This window comes from Homarus americanus, unplaced genomic scaffold, assembly GCF_018991925.1.
Source record: "Homarus americanus isolate GMGI-L3 unplaced genomic scaffold, GMGI_Hamer_2.0 scaffold57980, whole genome shotgun sequence".
In the NCBI taxonomy this organism is placed as follows: Eukaryota; Metazoa; Arthropoda; class Malacostraca; order Decapoda; family Nephropidae; genus Homarus; species Homarus americanus.
In genome coordinates, this window is record NW_024716703.1 from 7737515 (window position 1) to 7759296 (window position 21782).

The 21782-nt window shown below is 43.3% G+C and overlaps 1 protein-coding gene across 2 annotated transcripts in view; it reads right to left on the reverse strand.

Moving 5' to 3' along the window:
* The window catches only part of LOC121858274, a 180501-nt gene extending 160768 nt beyond the window's left edge, over window positions 1-19733 (reverse strand). Inside the window, exon 1 of one of the 2 annotated variants that reach the window (XM_042354583.1) lies at window positions 19586-19733. In XM_042354583.1, the coding sequence (XP_042210517.1) occupies window positions 19586-19602 (17 nt within the window). In that variant the 5' untranslated portion in view covers window positions 19603-19733. The remainder of the gene's footprint in view (window positions 1-19585) is intronic. The other variant, XM_042354584.1, reaches the window with a different exon arrangement.
* Between the last annotated feature and the right edge of the window lie 2049 nt (window positions 19734-21782).

Genomic DNA, 21782 nt, shown 5'->3' on the forward strand with positions numbered 1-21782 from the left:
TGTTTCACCCTAACAAAACCCATGTTGTATTGCTCTTTCACCTATCTACTGTAAAATATGTATATACTGTACTTATAAATGTAAAAATAAATAAATAATGATATTCGTGGTAACATTCTCATATGTATTTACTAACACCATGTTACGTGTACTAATCCAGGTGATACTAAATGTTATATAATAATTCCTGAGATAAATGCACAGTATATACCAGGTACAACTAAGTGAGCTCAGGCTCTCAATTGGCTCAGCCGTGTCAATATTATTATTGTCCTCTCTCTATCTATATATTTATTGCCAAATAAACGGTTTCAATATCAAAGTTTTTGTTACCCCCTCATCATGTAAATGCACTGCATGTAATAAGTCATTTATGTCCAATGTATATTTTCAGCCTTCGGGCTGCAGAACTTTTTCAATAAACCGTTAATTATTATTATTATTATTATTACACACACATCTGACATAATCATTAAGACAGACTTCATACCGTCATAAGAAACATAACAAACACCAAACACACTTTATTAATTCCTTTATATATTTTACTGCAGCAAATAATCAGTTTGTAAAGCTAAAGCTAAAGTCTTCGAGGGGAAATCAGCCATAGAAGGGAATAGTTGTGGGAAAACAGCAGCAATAATTAGTCCAAAACCGAATATATACACCATCGCGTCCCTTATAGAACTAGCAGAAGAACATGAGAATGGAGGAAACTTCAACGGCCCTGTTGGCCAACCCCTGCCGCTCATATATCCGTCCAACCTATAATTGAAGCTATACAGCGTGTTAAGAGTTAATGATAATGTTCGGTAAATTGTTCCACTCATTCACGACTCTATTTCCAAACCAATGTTTACCTATCTCACGCCTAAATCTAAATTTGTTTAATTTAAAACCATTGCTACGAGTTCGCTCCAGGTTGGAAAGTTTGAGTACGTTTGTTATATCACCTTTGTTTAACCATGACTTCCACTTATACACTTCGATTATATCGCCCCTCACTCTCCGTCTCTCGAGGGAGTTCAAATTCAGATGCTTTAATCTGCCTTTATACTAAAGGTTCCTAATGTCCGGGATTAGTCTTGCCATCCTCCTCTAAATGCTTTCTAGAGATTCGATATCAATTCTGTAATACGGTGACCAGAATTGAACCGCGTAATCCAAGTGAGGTCTCACAAGCGCAAGATATAGTTTTAGAATAACCTCGCTAGTCTTGTAACTACACTCCTTTGTATGAACCAAAGTGCACTGTTAGCCTTATTTCGAGAAAATACGCATCGTTGTCTTGATTTTAAAAGGATAACTTAATCGACTATACAGTAATTAGAGGTAACATACTTATTACACTCACATTAACGCATTTTTTATCTATTCCCTGCATTATCAATTTACTCCATTCTTGTAATCCTCTTTACTCCTTGCAGATCAATTATCGCCAGGTTGCTGATCTAGTCGTTGCATTTCGTATTTCTAAATCAGTTACATTCTGGCGTGAGAGCAACAGAGATCATAATATCTGTCGACCTGCCAGGATTTGGCCTCGTCACCTGACCCCACCCCAGCTGCAGACACCGTGACGCAGGTAGAGTTGACGCAGTCTTAGTACAAGGTCACCCGACAACCAACTTTAAGCACCCAGTTCCCCTACCTCCTCACCCTTTCCAACTTCCTCCCCACCATCTCCCCCCCCCTCATCATCTCTACCTTCCTCCCCCACCATCTCCAACTTCCTGCCACACCCTCCTTCCTCCTCTCCACCCTTTTTCCTTCCTATTCTCCCCACCATCTCCTCCCCTTCCCTCCATCATCATCTCTTCCTTCCTCCCCCACCCTCTCCAACTTCCTCCCACCCTCTCCACCTTCCTCCCTCACCTTCCTCCCCCACCCTCTCCACCTTCCTCCTCACCCTCTCCACCTTCCTCCCTCACCCACTCCACCTTCCTCCCTCACCCACTCCACCTTCCTCCCCCACCCACTCCACCTTCCTACCCACCCTTCCACCTTCCTCCTCCACCCTCCACCTTCCTCCCCACCCTCTCCACCTTCCTCCCACCTTCCTCCCCCACCCTCCACCTTCCTCCACCCACCTCTCTCCACCTTCCTCCTCCTCTCTCTCCACCTTCCCTCCCCACCCTCTCCACCTTCCTCCCCACCTCTCCACCTTCCTCCCCACTGTCTCCACCTTCCTCCCCCACCGTCTCCACCTTCCTCCCCCACCGTCTCCACCTTCCTCCCCACGTTATCCCGTTAAAGTGACTATTTCCCGTTTTATGGCAACTAATAAAAGCAGAGTACTGATAATGTGAGAAAATTACAAATTACAATGTTGACTCTCTCCCTCTCTCATGACAATGTTCAGCTGAAATTTTTAAAGTACACGTCCTGAATATATATATATATATATATATATATATATATATATATATATATATATATATATATATATATATATATATATATATGATACAATGGAAACAACGGTTGCTCCGTTGTTTCCATTTTCCCGTGTGATTTTATCAAGATTTATCTATCCACGTTTTCATTGTGGATATATATATATATATATATATATATATATATATATATATATATATATATATATATATATATATATATATATATATATATATATATATATATATTTTTTTTTTTTTTTTTTTTAATTTAGACAATTTGTAATGCAATTGCTTGTAAAAATTTTTGTTAAGCATAGCGAGTGAGTGAGTGAGTGAATGAATGTGGTGTGTGTGTGTGTGTGTGTGTGTCACCAGCAAAACCACTCCCACTGTCGCCACCACTACTGTACTACAACAATCAATATCACCACTACCACCACTATCGGTACCACTGACACCGCCGCCACCACCACCAAAATCAGCATCGCGTCAGCACCATCAACACTACCAACCAGAAAAAAATTATCGACTGTCCGTATACGTTAATTTTCATCCTTCACTGAAAATACGAGAACGTAAATAGTGCCGTTGAGTCGGTGAGAATTCAAAGACATTTTGGTTGTCCTCTTCGAGTCGGGGGTTAAAGGGAGATAGTTGGATGTGGTCTAGCATCTTCAATAAAGGGGACAAATACTTTAGATACATTTTAGTATCAAGGTTTAAGGAACACACACAAGAGCAACAGCTGACTGAGGTCAGTTGACTAGTCACTAGGGCATAAGCCTAAAGGAGAATCCGCTCACTAGGAAATGCATTAAAGGGAGCTACAAGTGACTGGAGGTTCCATCATTCAGATCGTTCCTAACCTAACACCGGATATACATCCTAAGTGCAACATGCGCGGTACCACCTGCGCAGAGACGAAATTTATGAAAAAAAAAAATGAAAAAATAAATAAATATTCTATTCGATGGTAGAAGCTTTTTCTCGAGGACTAAAGAACGAACAGGAAAAACAGAGAAGAAAAAATTATGAAGGACAAACATATGTCCAACACAGGTAGCGAACCTCACCCTACCTAGCCTGGCATCCAGTGTCAGCCAACGACGCAGCGGTGCCAAGGTGGAGGTGGAGGTGGCGGCTGCGGGACCGGATACCTGAGGCGACACACAGGGATCTGACAACTTGGAAGGTGATAATGGCTTCTTATATATATATATATATATATATATATATATATATATATATACAGTATATATATATATATATATATATATATATATATATATATACAGTCTCTCTCTCTCTCTTCACTGCTTTGCTGTTTTCTCTCCCAGTCATTCTTTGAGTAACACATTAAAATTTTCTGGTGCGTAAGAACACGTATCACCATAAACCACTCGGCGGATACGCCCTGTTTGCCGTAACACACCCCGTAACCATAAAGTTGGGTGAGCACTGTGTTACCATGATAAAACTTAAAACAAAGTTCACATGACGAGAAAAGTTTTGTCAAATACACAGGAAGAATAATGTTGTGTGTGTATGTCACCACCATACTTAGATTGTCAGCGTTCTAAGTGTAAGTACGTATACTGTTTTACTTATAATAATCGCTACCAACAGCTACCTCCCGCGTATCACCTGTAATAAAATTGTGAAAGCTTGTCCTACCATTAAAGACAGAGTGGATAAAGCACGCTGTATACTAAGCTTTCGGTATTTGCTATACAAGGAGGCAGCGTGGCCGGGGCCCGCCCCTAAGGCCACCAAAGTACACAACCAAACCTCGAGTTAAGGAACTGTATGACCAGTTATCAAGGATTATATTCAGGAAGACAGGACAACTCGCTTAGTTCACTGGCTAAACATTACCCCGGAACAAGATCTGCCAACTGATTAATATCCAGTTTGCCAATGACTACTGGATACACAGAGGCAAATGACGTTTCACCCTGTCCAGGTACCAGACCCAGGAGAAGTCGACTCGTGGGGGGAGTATGCCGCCAGCCACTACACCCCGTACTCCCTATAACAAGGCAGCCACAGCCTCGTCTCCAACATTCTCGCCACATCTGCCTGCGTCATGAGAACTTACAAATGAAACTGTGAGATGGATGACCTTTCTTCCATCTCGAAACTCCTTTTAGCCAAGATGTACTGTGAAATCCAAGACCCAACAGTATGTATACAGTGTATTAGGGAGTGAACAATTAATTACTATTATATACTATTGCATTAGCCCGTCTAACAGACAGTAGTACTTACTGTACATAAATGTGGCCTACATACATTATGTTTATATAATTACAACACCAATGGTAATTAAACAGTGAGCAAGTGTCTAATATATTCTCTCTAATATTGAAGCAAGTGATGTATGATAATTAATCTCCTTGTCTATCAAATGACCTAGCCAGTACCTTGCTCCTATGGTCAGTCCTACTCAGTATCTCGCCTACGTCATACGTGTTCTTCGAAGCTCGCTACACATACTGTAAGCTTCACCCTTTATTAACGCTCACAGCTCATAGCAATAATTATGGTGATATAATAACCCGTTATAGTACACCCTTCTTTCCTCACACAGCCAACCTGTGGAATGCTCTGCCTTCTGTGTTTCCATACTCATACAATGTCTCACACTTTAAAAAGCTGGTTTTCCGGCATCTTCGGGTTGTAGATTAATGTTTTTTTTACTCTTATTTTTTTCGCCCCCTAGGCCCCAGTGTGGGTTGATGACCTGTGCCTGGGTGGGATTTTCCCCGTTAAAATGAAAAGAAAAATTGAGCACTAGTTCACCTTGATAATAAATGGAGAAAAGACCATTACGGTTTGAAAACTTAACCTTTAAACATTTATTTATGTTACTTCATGCTAACTTGAATACTGACTCTACAGAATCTTCGTCAGCGATTACAACAGGTAAACAGAAGATAGCATAGGTGGCAGCGGTGGGATATGTCTCGTCATACTTAGCACTATGGGATATGTCAGTCAAACTGACTGAACGGAATAGGTAACTTCGGAAGATTAGCCTCCTTCCCGATTCTAGAGCAAAATAACTGTCGTTGTTCCTCCCGTAATTGCGAGAGTGAACGAAGATGCAGACGTCACTAGAGCTATGTGTCTAGATACTCTACCAGTGGTTCTTAACCTTTTTTGAGTCACGGACCCCTTTGAGAATCTGGTGAAAGCTATGGACCCCCTCCCTAGAAAAATGCACATAAGCACATAAACACAACTTTGCATGCAATGAATATACTTTATTTTATTGAAAATGCATTGCTTCATACAGTGTATGACATACACAAAGTATAGTGAATATAAATGTTAAATTTTTATCTGACCTTCACGGACCCCCTGAAGCCCATCCATGGACCCCTTGGAGGGTCCATGGACCCCAGGTTAAGAACCCCTGCTTGAGTCTAGACAAAGCATCGGCGACCATGTTCATTCGTCCCGGTACACAGGGGTGAATTCTTGAATCATCAGATACCAGTGTGTTATAGATGTAATGACAAACTTGTGACTCTGGATAAACAAACTGCTGAACATTAGTAGTGCCTGATCACTTCTCACATTTTTAACAGTAGGTCCTAAGGTGACGTCAGTGTAAATCGCCATATCTATATCTATACTACCGGATATGTATGTTTGGCCTACGCATTCGCGTCGATACCTGCTGCAGAAGGAATATCGAACTGGCGATCATACACACGAATGCTCGCACAGCGCTTACACATGTACTTGTATGCCTATTTCCACGAAAACGGTGTTTCATGCACATCTTCATAACGAGAGATTGTTTTTTATTGACAAACCCAGTGTCATTTTGTTATGCCAGGATGGAGGTAAGCAGTTCGTAGTTCAAGGTTATTGTATTATTATATGGCTCTAGACTATTGTGAAAAACTCACCAGCAGTGCCGCCATAACCTTGCCAGCCCATGAATCTAGTTTCTGACAATTTAACATTCTTACCTGATGATTAAACACCCTTTTAATCTACATGTGATCCCAAATGACCATAATCACATGCATTTCGACTGGATAATACCGTCCCCAATTACGCTAAACAAAACCCTTATGTAAATGTGTGTTAATGGAGCCGTCTGTATATTGTGTGTGGGGGGGGGGGTTGTCAGGACTCAGGTCCAGGTTAATTCCGGGGATCGTCATTTGCTGGTAAAGCTCCTGGTAGGTACTGTACATGACCCGGCAGTCCTGGTACCAACACCTATTTGCTAACTATTGTTACTACTACAACCAACATCGTTACCAACTCACTATACCACTCCCAACATCAATAACGTCACTATCACTACCTACAAGACTATCACTACCATCACCAACATTACTACCATCACCAATCACCATTAACAACGATCAACACCAGTGCACTCTACCATCACCACAAACACATCGTCACTATACTGCTACTACCACTAACACCATCACAGTTACCAATCACCACTATCACCAGCGTTAAACAATCACTGCAAACAACTATCACCGCCGCATCCACCACCATACCGTTCACCACAACAACTACCACTGCCTAACCATAAATACAACCATCATCGATACCACTATCACATCATCACCAACGCTACCTTATCATCGCCTGCACTATCAAAACCACCACTATACTACCAAAATGCCGTCAACATTACCACAACACCCCTGCTAGCCACAACTTTGGTTCTAGTAGGTCCCCAGTTTATCCCAATCCAACCACTAACCATTAAAATTGTGACCCAGTCCAAATGGGTCCCAGTCCTAATGGTGAGGTAAGGTTAAGATAAGGTTATGTCAAATTAGGTAAGGAAAGGTAAGGTAAGAAAGGGAAAGGTAAGTTAGGCAAGGACCCATCTAACGAGCAACCCAAAACAATTACAACTTATCTGAGCGAGAGACTTATGACAACGCGAGATGTGACGAGTCTTGTACAGGTGAAGACTGTCGAAGCTCGAGGGAGAGAGGGTGGAGGAGAGGTGTTTTTTTTTTTTTAGTTTAATACATGAGGAGAGATGGAAATAACGAAAGGGGAAGATACATGGGAGAGAGAAAGCAGGATATGGAAGAGATGGTGGAGGGATATAAGACAGAGGGAGGGGGATGTCTTGGCCTGGGAGTCTGTAGATAAGCGCCTCGGCCACCACCACCACCACGACAAAGTAAACAACACCAAGGCCACCATCACTAGCCAGCCTCAACTCACACACACACGCACACACACACCTGACCCACGCATACACCTGCCGGCCTCCACACCTGACCCTTGCCCCCCACGTCACCCCTGTTACCCCGATCCACCACACCCCTCTACAAATCATCTCAAGCCCCACACCTAAACCAGTAAATAATCTGATACACTCTACGTCTCCCACCTGACGTTAATACCAGAAATTTTCCTTGAAAACTCAAATCCCCACCCTTTTTCCGTAAACATAATATTTAGCTGTAAAATGGAACATATTTTTGATGCCGTTAAATTTGATTGAGCAGTATACCAAAAATGTTGGAATCTCAAGACTGTCTTGAAACATGATTTTTAACCGTCGATGGTACCGTTGCATCTGGACCACCAGACCTCTGATATAATTATCATCTCCCTCAAGTACAAAGGCTGAAAAAAAAACTTAACCCATACTTCAAGAGCTCCGCTCTCACACACACGAAGTGCTACAAGCACATGAGATCCTCTACAACACCATATTATCGGTGATTCATTGACAACCTGTATTTTCACACCATATCTAAATTTGGCAATAAAATCTTTTGCTAATAATTCACTCTCCAATGCCATTATACCTAATACAGTAAGTCATTTTTGTCCATTGAATATTATCAGCCTTTGGCTGCTTTTCAAAAACCGTTAATTATTATTATTATTATTATTATTATTATTATTATTATTATTATTATTATTATACAAAAGACTGGCACCCTTTCAACTAATTCTACAACGAGGGTTCAAAGGGGGTAACTAACTTCCTAGATAAAAAAAAAAGAAACAGAACGCGATAAGAGACAAAGTTGAAGCAATGTGTCAGCCATAGTAGTGACTGCTACAAATGTTTATGTTCGGTAGGGAGAAAGTAATTGATCTACATAACTCAGTGGAAAAAACTTAAGAATTGGATTGGGAGAGTAAATGTCTTTTGATGTCATGTTTATACGTAAGAGCGGCCTTGGGGAGGGTGAGGGGAGATGTGGGGGTGAGGTGGAGGATGAGGGGGAGGTGAGGGAGATGTGGGGGTGAAGTGGAGGATGAGGGGGAGGGTGAGGGGAGATGTGGGGTGAGGTGGAGGATGAGGAGAGGTGAGGGTGAGGGGGAGATGAGAGGATGAGGGGAGGGTGAGTTGGAGGGTGAGTTGGAGGATGAGGTGAGGTGGGAGGGTGTTGGAGGATGAGGGTGGAGGTGGAGGGTGAGGTGGAGGGTGAGGTGGGGGAGATGTGGGTGAGGTGGAGGGTGAGGGGGAGGGGAGATGTGGGGTGAGGTGGAGGATGAGGAGGAGGGAGGTGGAGGATGAGGGGGAGGGGAGATGTGGGGTGAGGTGAAGATGAGGAGGGTGAGGTGGAGGATGAGGGGTGGGTGAGGGGAGGATGAGGGGAGGGTGAGGGGAGGATGAGGGGGAGGGAGGATGAGGGGTGAGGGGGAGAATGAGGGGTGAGGGGGAGGATGTGGTGAAGGAGAAGATGAGGGGTAAAGAGGAGGATGAGAGGTAAGGAGGAAGGGTGAGAGTAAGGGGAAGGATGGGGTGAGTGAGAAGGTTAGGGGGAAGGATGAGAAATAAGGGAGGATTTGAGATAAGGAAGGACGAGGGGTATGGGGAAAGAATGAGGGGTAAGGGAGAAGGATGAGGGGTAATGGGGAACAGTGAGGGATAAGGGTAGGATGAGGTGAAGAGAAAGGGAGATGTGCAGAAAGGGAAAGATGTGCAGAAATGTGAGGGGGAGGATGAGAAATGAGAAGCGAGAGGGAGTATAAGAGGTGAGGGGGATGAGAGATAAGGGGGAGGATGGGAGGCGGCAGACTAGACTCCCCAACAACACTCCAGCCCGACCATAAGCGCTCACTAACACAATAGCCAATGCCACGGTCAATAATTGTACTTGTTATATTTATTTATTTATTTTTGCTTCGGGAGTTCTATCTATTCTATATAGTAGTCAAGAGCACCCCCCCCCCCCTGAACTGTAATTTTATATCAATACCTCTACTTAAAAGTTTCCCAGATGATGAACTCAAGTCAGCGGGTGACGACGATGGTCTGCGTGACTTTCACTTAAAATCTTGCCTGCCAGCCTTCCCTACCCCCACCCCACCCCTCCCCTCATTCCACGAAGTTCAAAGACTAAAGCTACAGTATGACGGGCGAAGGTGAAGAAAAAAAAATTCTTTACACAAAAAAACTGGAGACGCTCAAAAGGTCACTTCACTAGCACGATACACCCCCAGACAGACACTACACCTAAATACCCGGGAACGTCACTGCCAAGTAAACTGGGTCCAGTCGCCACTACTTGCTCTCCCGTTATGAAACTAATATTACCTACTGACACCTTCCTTCAACATTAACATGATATATACGATTAATATCACGTTTATCTACACGACATTAACACCCAGAGCTATTCCTCTATTGGCTTTTAAATGTTGATGCCTAGTGTATGAGCTAACCTATAGGGCGTACTCGACTGATTACTGTAGTTGTAAAAATACATTGTAACTCCAACACCTACAGTACACAGTTATTTGACCGCTATCCAGCCGAATAGTTATTGGCTATTTTACCTTGGATTATGTGTAATTTGCATCATTGTACCATGTGAATAATTATTATTTTACTATATTTGTGTATGATTTTACCATGTAAATGTGTTTGAATTCACCAACTGAAATTACCAACATAACTTTAATAACTGACAACTTAAAATATAAATCGTTTCGTTAAAAAAACAAACAATAAATACCTCAATGTTTACACAGTTATGATACCCAACCCAAAATGTGTCCTTGAGAGAAGTGGGGCATCTCGAGTAACAAAAGACGAATAAAGAAAAGTAATAAAACATTCAACATTTAAATAATAGTACTTCTAGTAAATGTCCACAGCCATCATGACCAGAATCCCATTATAATTATAGGAAAATCATAAACAATCCCGCGGGTCCCTGTCAACTAACCAATGGTTATATAGCCGGCCAGCGCAGTGAAATAACCACTTCTTAAATAAATATGAACTTTGAGGCATATATAAAAGATGTTTGAAAAGCTAATCAGTATATTAAATATTACCCATAAAAATGTGTACATAATTTCACTACTCTACGGTCGACGCAATTACCGTAAACTGAGGTACTATGGGGTAGGACGGAAAAGTGGACGGACATAAGAACATACGAATGGAGGAAACTGCAACGGGCCTATTGGCCCATACTGGGCAGTCCCGTTTACACCCAACCCCTATTGCTCATATAAGCATCCAACCTATGTTTGAAGCTATCCAGCGTATTCGAATTTTAATGATAATATTTGGTAACTTGTTCCATTCATCCACTACTCTGTTTCCAAACCAGTGTTGACCTATTTCACGCCTAAATCAAAATTTGTCTAATTTAAAATCATTGTTACGAGTTCGCTCCTGGTTGGATAGTTTGAGTACCTTTGTAATGTCCCCTTTGTTTAGCCCTGACTTCCATTTATACACCTCTATCAGGACGCCCCTCGCTCTACGTCTCTCGAGGGAGTGCAAATTAAGATGCTTTAACCTGTCTCTATACTCAAGGTTCCTAATGCCCGGGATTTGTCTTGTCATTCTCCTCTGAATTCTTTCCAAGGATTCTATATCCATTCTGTAATACGGTGACCAGAACTGAACTGCGTAATCCAGGTGTAGTCTCACAAGAGCAAGATACAGTTTTAGGATGACCTCGCTAGTCTTGTAACTAACACTCCTTTGTATGAACCCAAGTACTTATCATTACTCCTAAATCTCTCTCGCAGTCGGATTTCTCTATGGCATCGTTGTTCATCTGGTATCTGGTTTCCCTGTTTACATCTCCTATACCGAGTACTTTACATTTGTCCACGTTGAATTTCATCTGCCATTTTTCAGACCATTCGAAATTTTTTTTTAGATCTTCCTGTAGTTTTGCGGAGTCCTCGTCATATTTAATAACACGTCCTATTTTAATGTCATCAGCAAATTTACTTATGTTGCTGTCTATGCCGATATCTATGTCGTTTATGTATATAATAAATAATAATGGTCCAAGTACTGAGCCTTGGGGAACTCCACTAGTGACATTGCTCCAATGGGACTTACGGCCAATTGCAAGAACAGTCGTTGGGTGTACGACGCCGTTTACGATGACCTTCTTGCCTGATCTTGTTTCAGGAATACCACCCTTTTGAAGCTCTGCAGAGATCTCGAAGTTTCGATATTTTGAGTACAACACTAGCTAATAATTCCCACCAGGAAACTTGTTTCAAGACTCCTCCAAAGCTTCGAAAAGTGCAGAATTCCATGTGTTAAAGGCGATATTGCTGAAAAACACCAGGGCAAGGTCATCGTAAATTGCGTCGTACACCCCATAACCGTTCTTGCAATTGGCCCTTAGTGCCGTTAATGCTCACTCGCTGTTTCCTGTCCTGTAACCAAGCCCTAATCCATTTAAGGATATTACATTTGATGCAATGTGCTTCTACCTTTCTAATTAGTCTTTCGTGGGGGACTCTGTCGAAGGCTTTGCTAAAGTCGAGATATACCACATCATAATTGTGCCCCTCGTCCACCGATTCGAAAACTGATGAAAAGAATGTTAATAGATTAGTTAGACATGAACGTCCGCTTGTGAAGCCATGCTGGGAATCATTGATCAATCGGTGCTTCTCCAGGTAATTTCGAATAGAGTTTGAAATGATTGCTTCCAGTAATTTGCCTACTATTGATGTTAGACTGATTGGGCGGTAGTTAGAGGATAGTGATCTATCCCCCTTCTTGAAAATCGGTATTACATTCGCTATCCTCCAGGATTCTGGTACTACACCTGTTTTTAAGGACATGTTAAACAACTTTGCTAAGGGCATACTAAGCGCTTCCTTACATTCCTTTAATACCCTGGCAAATATCTCATCCAGACCAGGTGACTTATTAGGCTTTAGTTTGTCTATTTGCTTACTAACATCGTTACTTGTCACTACTATCTCGCTTAATTTGTTTTCTTCACTATCTCTGAATAGAGTCAGTGCCTCGGGTATCATGTTTAACTTTTCGGTGGTGAAAACTGTTGAAAAATATTTATTCAAATTATTGCTCATTTCTCCGTCGTTATCCGTGAGCTCGCCGGTATCTGAACGTATTGGTCCAATCTTTTCTTATGTTTTAGTTTGATACATTTGGTAGAATCCTTCAGGGTTTGTCTTCGCCTCCCTTGCTATCCTTACCTCATTATTCCTCTTGGCTTTCCTTATCTCGGTTTTAACCCTACTCGCCAATACCTTATAATAATCCAGGAGATAAATTTCGCCACGATTTATCCTTTTACCTATAGCCTTCCTTTGGCCAATGATGTTCTTTAAATAATTATTTATCCATTTAGGGTCATTGTTGTCTGATCTGAGTTTTTTGTACAGTATGTTCTGCCTTTGTGCATTAAGTAACTCATTATTCAAATTGTCGTGGAACTCGGCAATCTCAGATCTCGTTATCAGGTCGGTGTCATCTGTCAGGTTCACGGTCAAGTGCGACACTCCCTCTCTCAGCTGCCCCTTTAAACTGTCAAAGTTTGCCCTTCTGAAATCTGGTACTTTAGTGGAATTTTCCTTACGTCTGCCCTGAAAATCTAACCGGAATCTAATTTCTTTGTGATCGCTGTTTGCAAGTTCGTTCCCTACCTCGACATTGCTAATGAGGTTTTCTCTGTTCGACAGAACTAAATCCAGTATATTATTACCCCGGGTGGGTTCGGTTATATGTTGACTTAGGAAACAGTCCTGGATCGTCTCGCGAAAATCCTCTGATTCTGAGTTACACGTAAGGTCAGTCCAATCTATTTGGCCAAGGTTAAAGTCGCCTACTATACAGACTTTGTTGTGTATGGAAGCCCTGTGCATTTCATCCCAGATAAGTCTCTCATCGACTCTATCAAGATTGGGAGGTCTATATATTACTCCTGATTAATTTTTCCCTACCGTCGAATAATTCTATCCAAATTGTTTCTATATTCCGCTGTTTTTATTTCCTTATTTATTTCACACTTCAGATTATCCCTGACATAGATTGCTACTCCGCCTCCTTTCCTGGTCTGCCTATCGATATGGAACAATTTGTAACCCGCTCGACCAGTAACTCACGTGAGCTAGGTTGATCCATGTTTGTGAATGCTATTATATCGATTTTTTCGGTACATACCAAGGCCCTAATATTATCCATTTTGTTTCTCATACTTCTACTGTTCGTGTAGTAGACATTTAAGTTAGTCGTGTTCTGAGTCCTCCCTTTACCGTGTTCAGTCCTCCCTTTACCGTGTTTAGGTTTAAACTCCCTGTCTAATTTAGTTTTGTCATCATTCCTAACACTATTTCCCTGTAATCTTTCACTTTGTTTACCTGCTCCCACTGCAGTCTCCTCCACCCCCGTGCCCATATGTTCCCCTAGCAGTTTAAAGACTTCAATATTTTTTGAACTGCCCCCTCTAGAGACCCAGCCAGGGTTGCCACCCCATCCCAAGACAGGTGTACCCCATCCCTAGCATAAAGGTCCCTTCTGCCATAGAAGTTGTCCCAGTTGTCAATGAACGGGACTGATATTGACTTGCAATATCCGTCAAGACGGCCGTTGACACCAAATGCCCTTGACAACCATTCATTGCTAACTCTCCTTCTAGGCAGGACACCACATATGATAGGGATCCCTACCTTAGTCCTAATACGATCTATAGCTGTCTTGAACTTATCAAGAAATTCTTCACTCCTACACCGGCCAATATCATTACCTCCTGCACTGAGGCAGATAATGGGTTTGTTCCCATTACCAGACAAGATATTGTCCATCCTGTCAACTATATCCCCCACCCCAGCCCCTGGCAAACACACCCTCATCCTATTTTTATTTTTACCACAAAAGGCTCTGTCCAAGTACCTTACCTGTGAGTCACCAACAATTAAAGTTTTTGCACCTTTCTTGTCAGCCTTGTCCCTGACTGTACTAACGTCCATTTCGTCTATCAAGGGACTGAACGAGTTGGTACACTTAGCTGTTGTTGTCGTTGTTGTATCCTTGGTGTGTTTCTTAACCACCAGTTTGGTAGTCCCTCTCCTCACAACTACAGTAGCTGCGTGAGGGAAATTCTGGATATGGAATTTATCCTTCCCACAACACACCATCAAGAGACCCAGTCCCCAATTATGTAACTGTATATTTTCAGCCTCCCGGCTGCCATGCTCTTTCAATAAACCGTTAATTATTATTATTATTATTATTATTATTATTATTATTATTATTATTATTAATGGTTCCTGGTAACTCATTGACAGTAACGATTAGTGTTCACTTGATGACCAGGAACTTGAATTCCGTGATACAGTTCATAATTTTGATTAACTCAAAATTCAGCTGTAGCCTCCTAACAGGAGGAGGGGGGGTGAAACTCTTGCGGTAAGATGCGTCTTGCTATTGGTGCTGTGAACGTCACCAGAAGAGACCAAACCACAAGAACATACGTCAACAAAAAACACAGCTGCACAGTGCCGCAGAAGCAGACAGTGCCGCAGAAGCAGACAGTGCCGCAGAAGCAGACAGTGCCACAGCAAGAGACATGGGGGCGTCGTGAGCGGGGGCGGTGGCCATGATGGAAATACATGGCGGGTGTTGCAGCAGCTGGTGAGCCGGCACGTGCCGCCCAGCCAACCGCACTTGAGTGCCCCACCACCACCACTAGCTGGCCGGGCGGACACCACGCTGCCACCACTCAAACTCACACCTCCTGCCTAAGTGCTCCTCCCTCACCACACCACCACACTTCATAATAATGGACTATTTAACACTAACTGTAGTGATGTTTATCACTTCGGCTGTGGCCGTAACTTATCTGCTCACCTTAACACCCCAAGCATAAACATGTGAAAACGGAAGTATGAATTATTATCGCTATGTGTGTGTAAACTGCTGGACCAGTATCGTTCTGCAATTAAAAAATACAGTCACCAAACGATTGTCATGTCTCCCGACACCCTGAATTAAATTGCATCAAACGTGACTTCGAGCCCGGAGAGAACCCAAACTTTTAAGCCCCGATGACTCTTACATCAGTCTTGTTTGAAGTAAGTACTGTATTGTTATGTACAGTTATTGTTTTAAAGGGTCGGCGATAAGAGGGAGAGTGTGTCCGCGAGGCAGTCAGGCGACAGCGGCACCAAGTTCAACCCAAGTCTTATTTTAGTTTAACAAATTTATTGACAAAGCTTGGAGTACAGTTTGCCTATTCTGAGTAAGTAAGTCAGGTCTTGACACTAAGGGTCAAGTCTTATTGAGAAGGTTCACCCACGGCATCCCAGAGCATCATCTGGTGTTCCACTTCTTCCCCTTTTTAATTTTATATTTATTGTTTTCCTAGTCCATCTTTTCTTGTTCTTCGCCATCTTGTTTTTCATTTAATTTTGCTTTATCATCTTCGTTTTACTATTTTTTCATTCTTTCTTTTCTTTATCACCATCTTCCTTTCTTGTTTCCAACACTTGTTTTCTTCAGTTTTATATCATTTTACGTAACTGGCGACGAGAGGTGGGGAGAGGAGGTGGGAGGGTTGTGTTGTAGACCTTTAAGCGATTTCCAATTCTATCAGTCCATCTATACTGACCTCAACCCCAAACCTAAACTGACCCTTAGCATTTGCTTCCATTAGAATAGGGGCTTTTAATGAGCCCCCTTAAGACAGGAAACCCCCTTAAGGATGAAGAGTGGTGGTGGAAAAGTTACAGTAGTGAAAGAAAAGAAAGGGGAAAAGGGGGAGTAGGGGAGGGGTCGGGATGTGGTGAAAATAGTGGTGGAGGAAATATAAGGGAAGATGATGATGTGGGAGAAGGCGAGGAGAGTGACATTGCACGTGGCACCAGAATGACCCACACAACACACACACTATTTACAGCGTCGCGGAGCGTCTTGGTCGCCTCACATGATGATGGTGGTGGAGTTGCTTCCCAATGTCATGATGTCACCGTCCCCTCGCATCCCCTCCCACTGCCCCCTCTCACCTCTCTCTCATCTCCCCCACAGTTTCTCTCACACCTCTCAAAGCCCAATCATCCCTCCCTCACCGCCCCCTTACCTTTCCTCATGACAATGCAAATGAGGCCATAACCCCACCTGACCCTTAAGACTGAGGCCAAGGTTCATATGAAGACCCAATTGTAATGGTTAGGTAGTAATTAGAACTGGAGCCCACCTGACCTGTAAACCGTAAGGTCGGTCAATCGTCCTGCAACCTACAATCACTTAAGCCTCGTCCTGTAACCTACACTCGATCAAGCCTTGTCGTCCTGCAAACCTACAATCAACCAAGAGAATTTACACGATCCCACTTACACTCCACCTTAATGGCCAAGATTTTTTTTTAACATTAAAAGATGGTTGGCCGAATCGACGCCCCCACACTCGTATTCCAACATACAATTTTCACTTCTCTCCCATTCCCGAGTGTGTTGGATCTAAGATGGTACAGGAACCTCAAAGAAAAGAAGAACAAATTAGAAAAGAAATGCAGGAATAAAATATGAACATTAAATACAGAGGAACGATACCAAAATAAAACATAAAAAATAAATAATAATTGAGGCCTGGCACCACCTACTTCACCAAGGTCTAGCTGGCACAATAACGGTATTCCCGAGAACAGTATAACACGATCTGGCACATGGCACCACCGTTAACACTATCCCGCCCACACATCACCACCATCACTACCCCTCCAACACCATCATCATCAGTTCATCACCATTAAACACTATCCCACCCACACATTACCATCACCATTAAACACTATCCCACCCACACATCACCATCACCACTAATACTATCCCACCCACACATCACCACTAACACTATCCATCCACACATCACCATCACCACTAATACTATCCCACCCACACATCACCACTAACACTATCCTGCCCACACATCACTACTCCTCTTAACTAACACCATCTTCATCATCACCACTACTACTACTACTACTTTGCTGTCACTTGGAATCGATTATGACGATCATCCAGCTATGACACAATGTTATTAAGGATGTCACCTAGGTTGGTGAGTTTTATGGTAACCAAAGAGGCCGATACGGGACCGGCAGAGTCGTTCACAGATGTTGCACATGTGGATGTGCTCCATTTATAGTGTGGGAGGGGCGGCGGCAGCGTCTTTCCGGCACTGGCGCTTGTCTGTCTCGGTTTGCAGTCGGGATAACCCCAACACATCACTACCATCAATCACTACCCCTCCAACACCATCATTATTACCAACAATAATACTGTACTATCCCCGTCCACGCCACCACCAACGCCACCTCTCTCACACAACCACAACCAACAACACTATTCCACACCAGCACCCTTCCAACACAACACCTATACCATCACCAATACCACCAACTGTCACCAAGGTCATCCACGTACTACACCAACCCGTCTACCGCCCACCTCAATACACTGGCATTGCCTATCACCTATGGAACCCAGTGTCACCAATGTAAGTCGTCAATGCTATCTAGCTTCACCAATGGAACCCACTGTCACTAATGGAACCTAGTAACATCAATGAAAACCCCGTCACCATCATCAGCACTACGACCCACACCACTTTCCTGTTGAGGCACGTGAAGGCCTATCCGTGCATGGCAGGAAACGTATTCACAATAGTAAGGCGGACATATCACACAGCTACGTGGAATATCTATACATCAGATAAATATTTGCAAGATTAAGCAAACTTTGCCTGCTGATTTATACCATATTTGCAAATTGAAGTATATCTGTATGCTACACAATAACAAATATCTATACATGGAAACATACGAGTATGACAGTGCAAAGCCAATAATTCCTTGCACACCCACGAACACCATAAAGTAACAATGGCATGTGTGCGCGCGCCTAGCCCGAGACACAATGATGAACAATAAAACCCACACGTTCACGATGAGACGTTACCGTGAAGAGCAGTACGTGTGTGTGTGTGTGTGTGTGTGTGTGTGTGTGTGTGTGTGTGTAGCACATGGGGAAGGGAGAGGCACCGGTGTTTGAGGGTATCAGAATATGTGCCACAAGAAGACATAATCAGTTCTGGATGGTGAGCATACATATGACTACTGTAGGATGGCCTCTGCCCTCAAGGATGGAGGAGATATGCATGTGTGAAATGTTGAGAAAATGGGCGTTGGAATATAGAGAAATATATATTATTAACGACAAACTATGAATAATCAGTATTACCTATGTATGATCAGAACAAACTATACACTAAGTACAGCTGAACATGCCCACGACACGCCCAAACAATCCACGTCAGGCGAGGAACTATTGGTCGAGTAAGGACATTTTATGTAGGTCTGGGAACAGCATTATAGTAGACGTCTGAGGAAATATATGACCAACTCAGCACGGAATGAAACGTTTGTGAGTGGCAGTGCACGTGATAGACTGCCGTAGAGTGCCAAGGACACACATCACTGCATGGCCAGGACAAGATACACAGTGCAGAGGATGAGTAGTGCTGGGTGAGACTGGTTGGCCCCAGTCAACGCCACCACCGGGGATGGGGGATGCTGCACGTCCCCTGAGTGCATGTGATCATGGCCGCCCCGCTAAATACGTCCACACATCAGCTGTGCACCAGTAAAACCGTTTTCATTGGTTCGCCTCAGTCAGTGCCGCCTCCGTCACCACCGCCCGCATTCTTTGCCGGCTTCTTCCAAGGGTCTAGCCACTTTCTCCGGTCACTATGCACTGCCTCAAAGCTTTCCAAGGACGTCCAAAACCACCTCTTTGGATACTTACCCAAATTAACACAACCGTCAACCTGATTATCCCTTGAGAAATAGTCCCCATCTGGTCATATGGTGACCTACTCAAACTCAACAACACACAAGTTTTTAAGACAACTTCGACATAAACTTTACCTTTTCATCTCCGTCATGGTCCAGATAGATGCTCACTAACACCCATGCCAATTTCAACAGTAATAATCAACCCGTGGGGCCTTCAAAACCTTACAATATAGGTTCCAAGTCTCACTCCACCGAAGCCACTAAAGCAACTACGTCACACCAGTCAGTGAGTTGGGAGTAGCGCCAGGCCAGCAGCGTCGTGGTCGCTCCGCCATGTTCACAGTTGCTATGGTTACGCCGTCCCCGCAACACACCTACAATTGCCGGTGTAGCATCCCGTGACTCACTCAAATTTTCATCTCCCACATTTTCTTCTTTTATTGCCGTTATGTATACTTGTTCATTGTTCTATTGACTGTAGAGATATGTAATAAAGACACAAAACGAACTTTTAGCTAAATTAATTCATATTTCCCAAGAAAGATAAAACAACAACAATCAAGGCTGCAGGTGACCAGCCGCATTCCTAGGCATATACGCTAAACGACACTTAATTGGTAGCATATAATTCAAGTTCCTGTGTGTAAATAATTATGGATCAAAATAACAGGACACTAATAATCATCTTCACTGTTACACAACACAGGAACAAATTTATATTCTAAGAAATGCAGGAATTATAAAAATTCACCGTAAGACTGTCGCTGGGATTGGGGCAACCTAGCAACTTTCATCTGCAGTCAGTCAGTCCTTCACAAGCTGTATCCCACCTGTGTGTCCGAATGCCGGAGAAGGTGGACGACAGGGAGGTCGTCCCGGAACCCACTACCACACAAAACTGGCAAATCTGGTTCTCTGTCGCCACCGACTGGCGTTAACTGCTGACTCCCGCCACGGGTTTTTTATAAAGTACATTATTTCTGTAGGGAAGCTGCATCCAGTTTAGACTTTTTAATAATCAGATCAACGTCTATAGAGCGAGGTATATCTTTTCAAAAATCATATGGAGTGATTTATTTTTTGTTCTCTACTTATAATGCATTTACAAATTTAAATCACTTACTAACGGCCAGATTTTTTCTTCTCAAAGTAAGCCGAACATGAAGCGACCCTGTCATGTAACCGAGTGTAAACCACAATTACCACAATGTACTTCCACACCTGCCTCCACCACAATTAATACAGTATATCTGCACACAATAACTACAAGGTTAAAATGTTTAATAACTCCCAATCATAATCAGTAACTGCACAAACCTCAACAGCACAGTCATGTACATAACCAATCATTAACATACGTCCTATCCTTTATAACTTTCAGATAAATTTAAGAAAATGTTCACATCTTGGAGAAGAAAAGTAATGGCTACAAGGGCAAGTAGTGGAGTGAGAGATACATACTGCAGTGCAAATAGTACAACATGATACAGTTGACCAGCCCTAACTTTCTCTTCCTGTGTACTTGGTGATACGCACAGTACTAACCTTCACCACCAATTCACCTCACCACCACCAGCTGTCACCACCAATTCACCTCACCACCCACCACCACCAGCTGTCACCACCAATTCACCTCACCACCCACCACCACCAGCTGTCACCACTAATTCACCTCACCACCCACTACCACCAGCTGTCACCACCAATTCACCTCACCACCCACCACCACCAGCTGTCACCACCATTCCACATCACCGCCCTCCGCCACCAGCTGTCACCACCGTTCCACCTCACCGCCCTCCACCACCAGCTGTCACGAACATTCCACCTCACCACCCTTCACCACCGTTCCACCTTACCGCCCTCCACCACCAGCTGTCATTACCACTCCACCTCACCGCCCTCTACCACCAGCTGTCACCACCACTCCACCTGACCGCCCTCCACCACCACTCCACTTTAGCCGCCCTCCACCACCACTCCACTTTAGCCGCCCTCCACCACCAGCTGCCATCACCCCTCCACCTCATTGCAGTCCACGATCAGCTGTCACCACCACTCCACCTCGCCGCCCTCCATCACCACCACTCCACCTCACCACCCTTTACGATTCAGGAGTCACCTACACCAGCTACCAGGGTTAGGTGTAACGTGGAGGGGGGAGTTGCAGGTTAAATGTGCTCGTCCTAATCTTTTGAACTAGGATCCAGCTAACGGAACTGGGCCCAGCCCTAATAATTTACATTAGGTTCAGTTGAAGCCTAAGACGACTGAGGTGCAATTGGAAAGTCAATAATGTCAAGATGTGTTGTAGTGCAAGAGGTCGCTA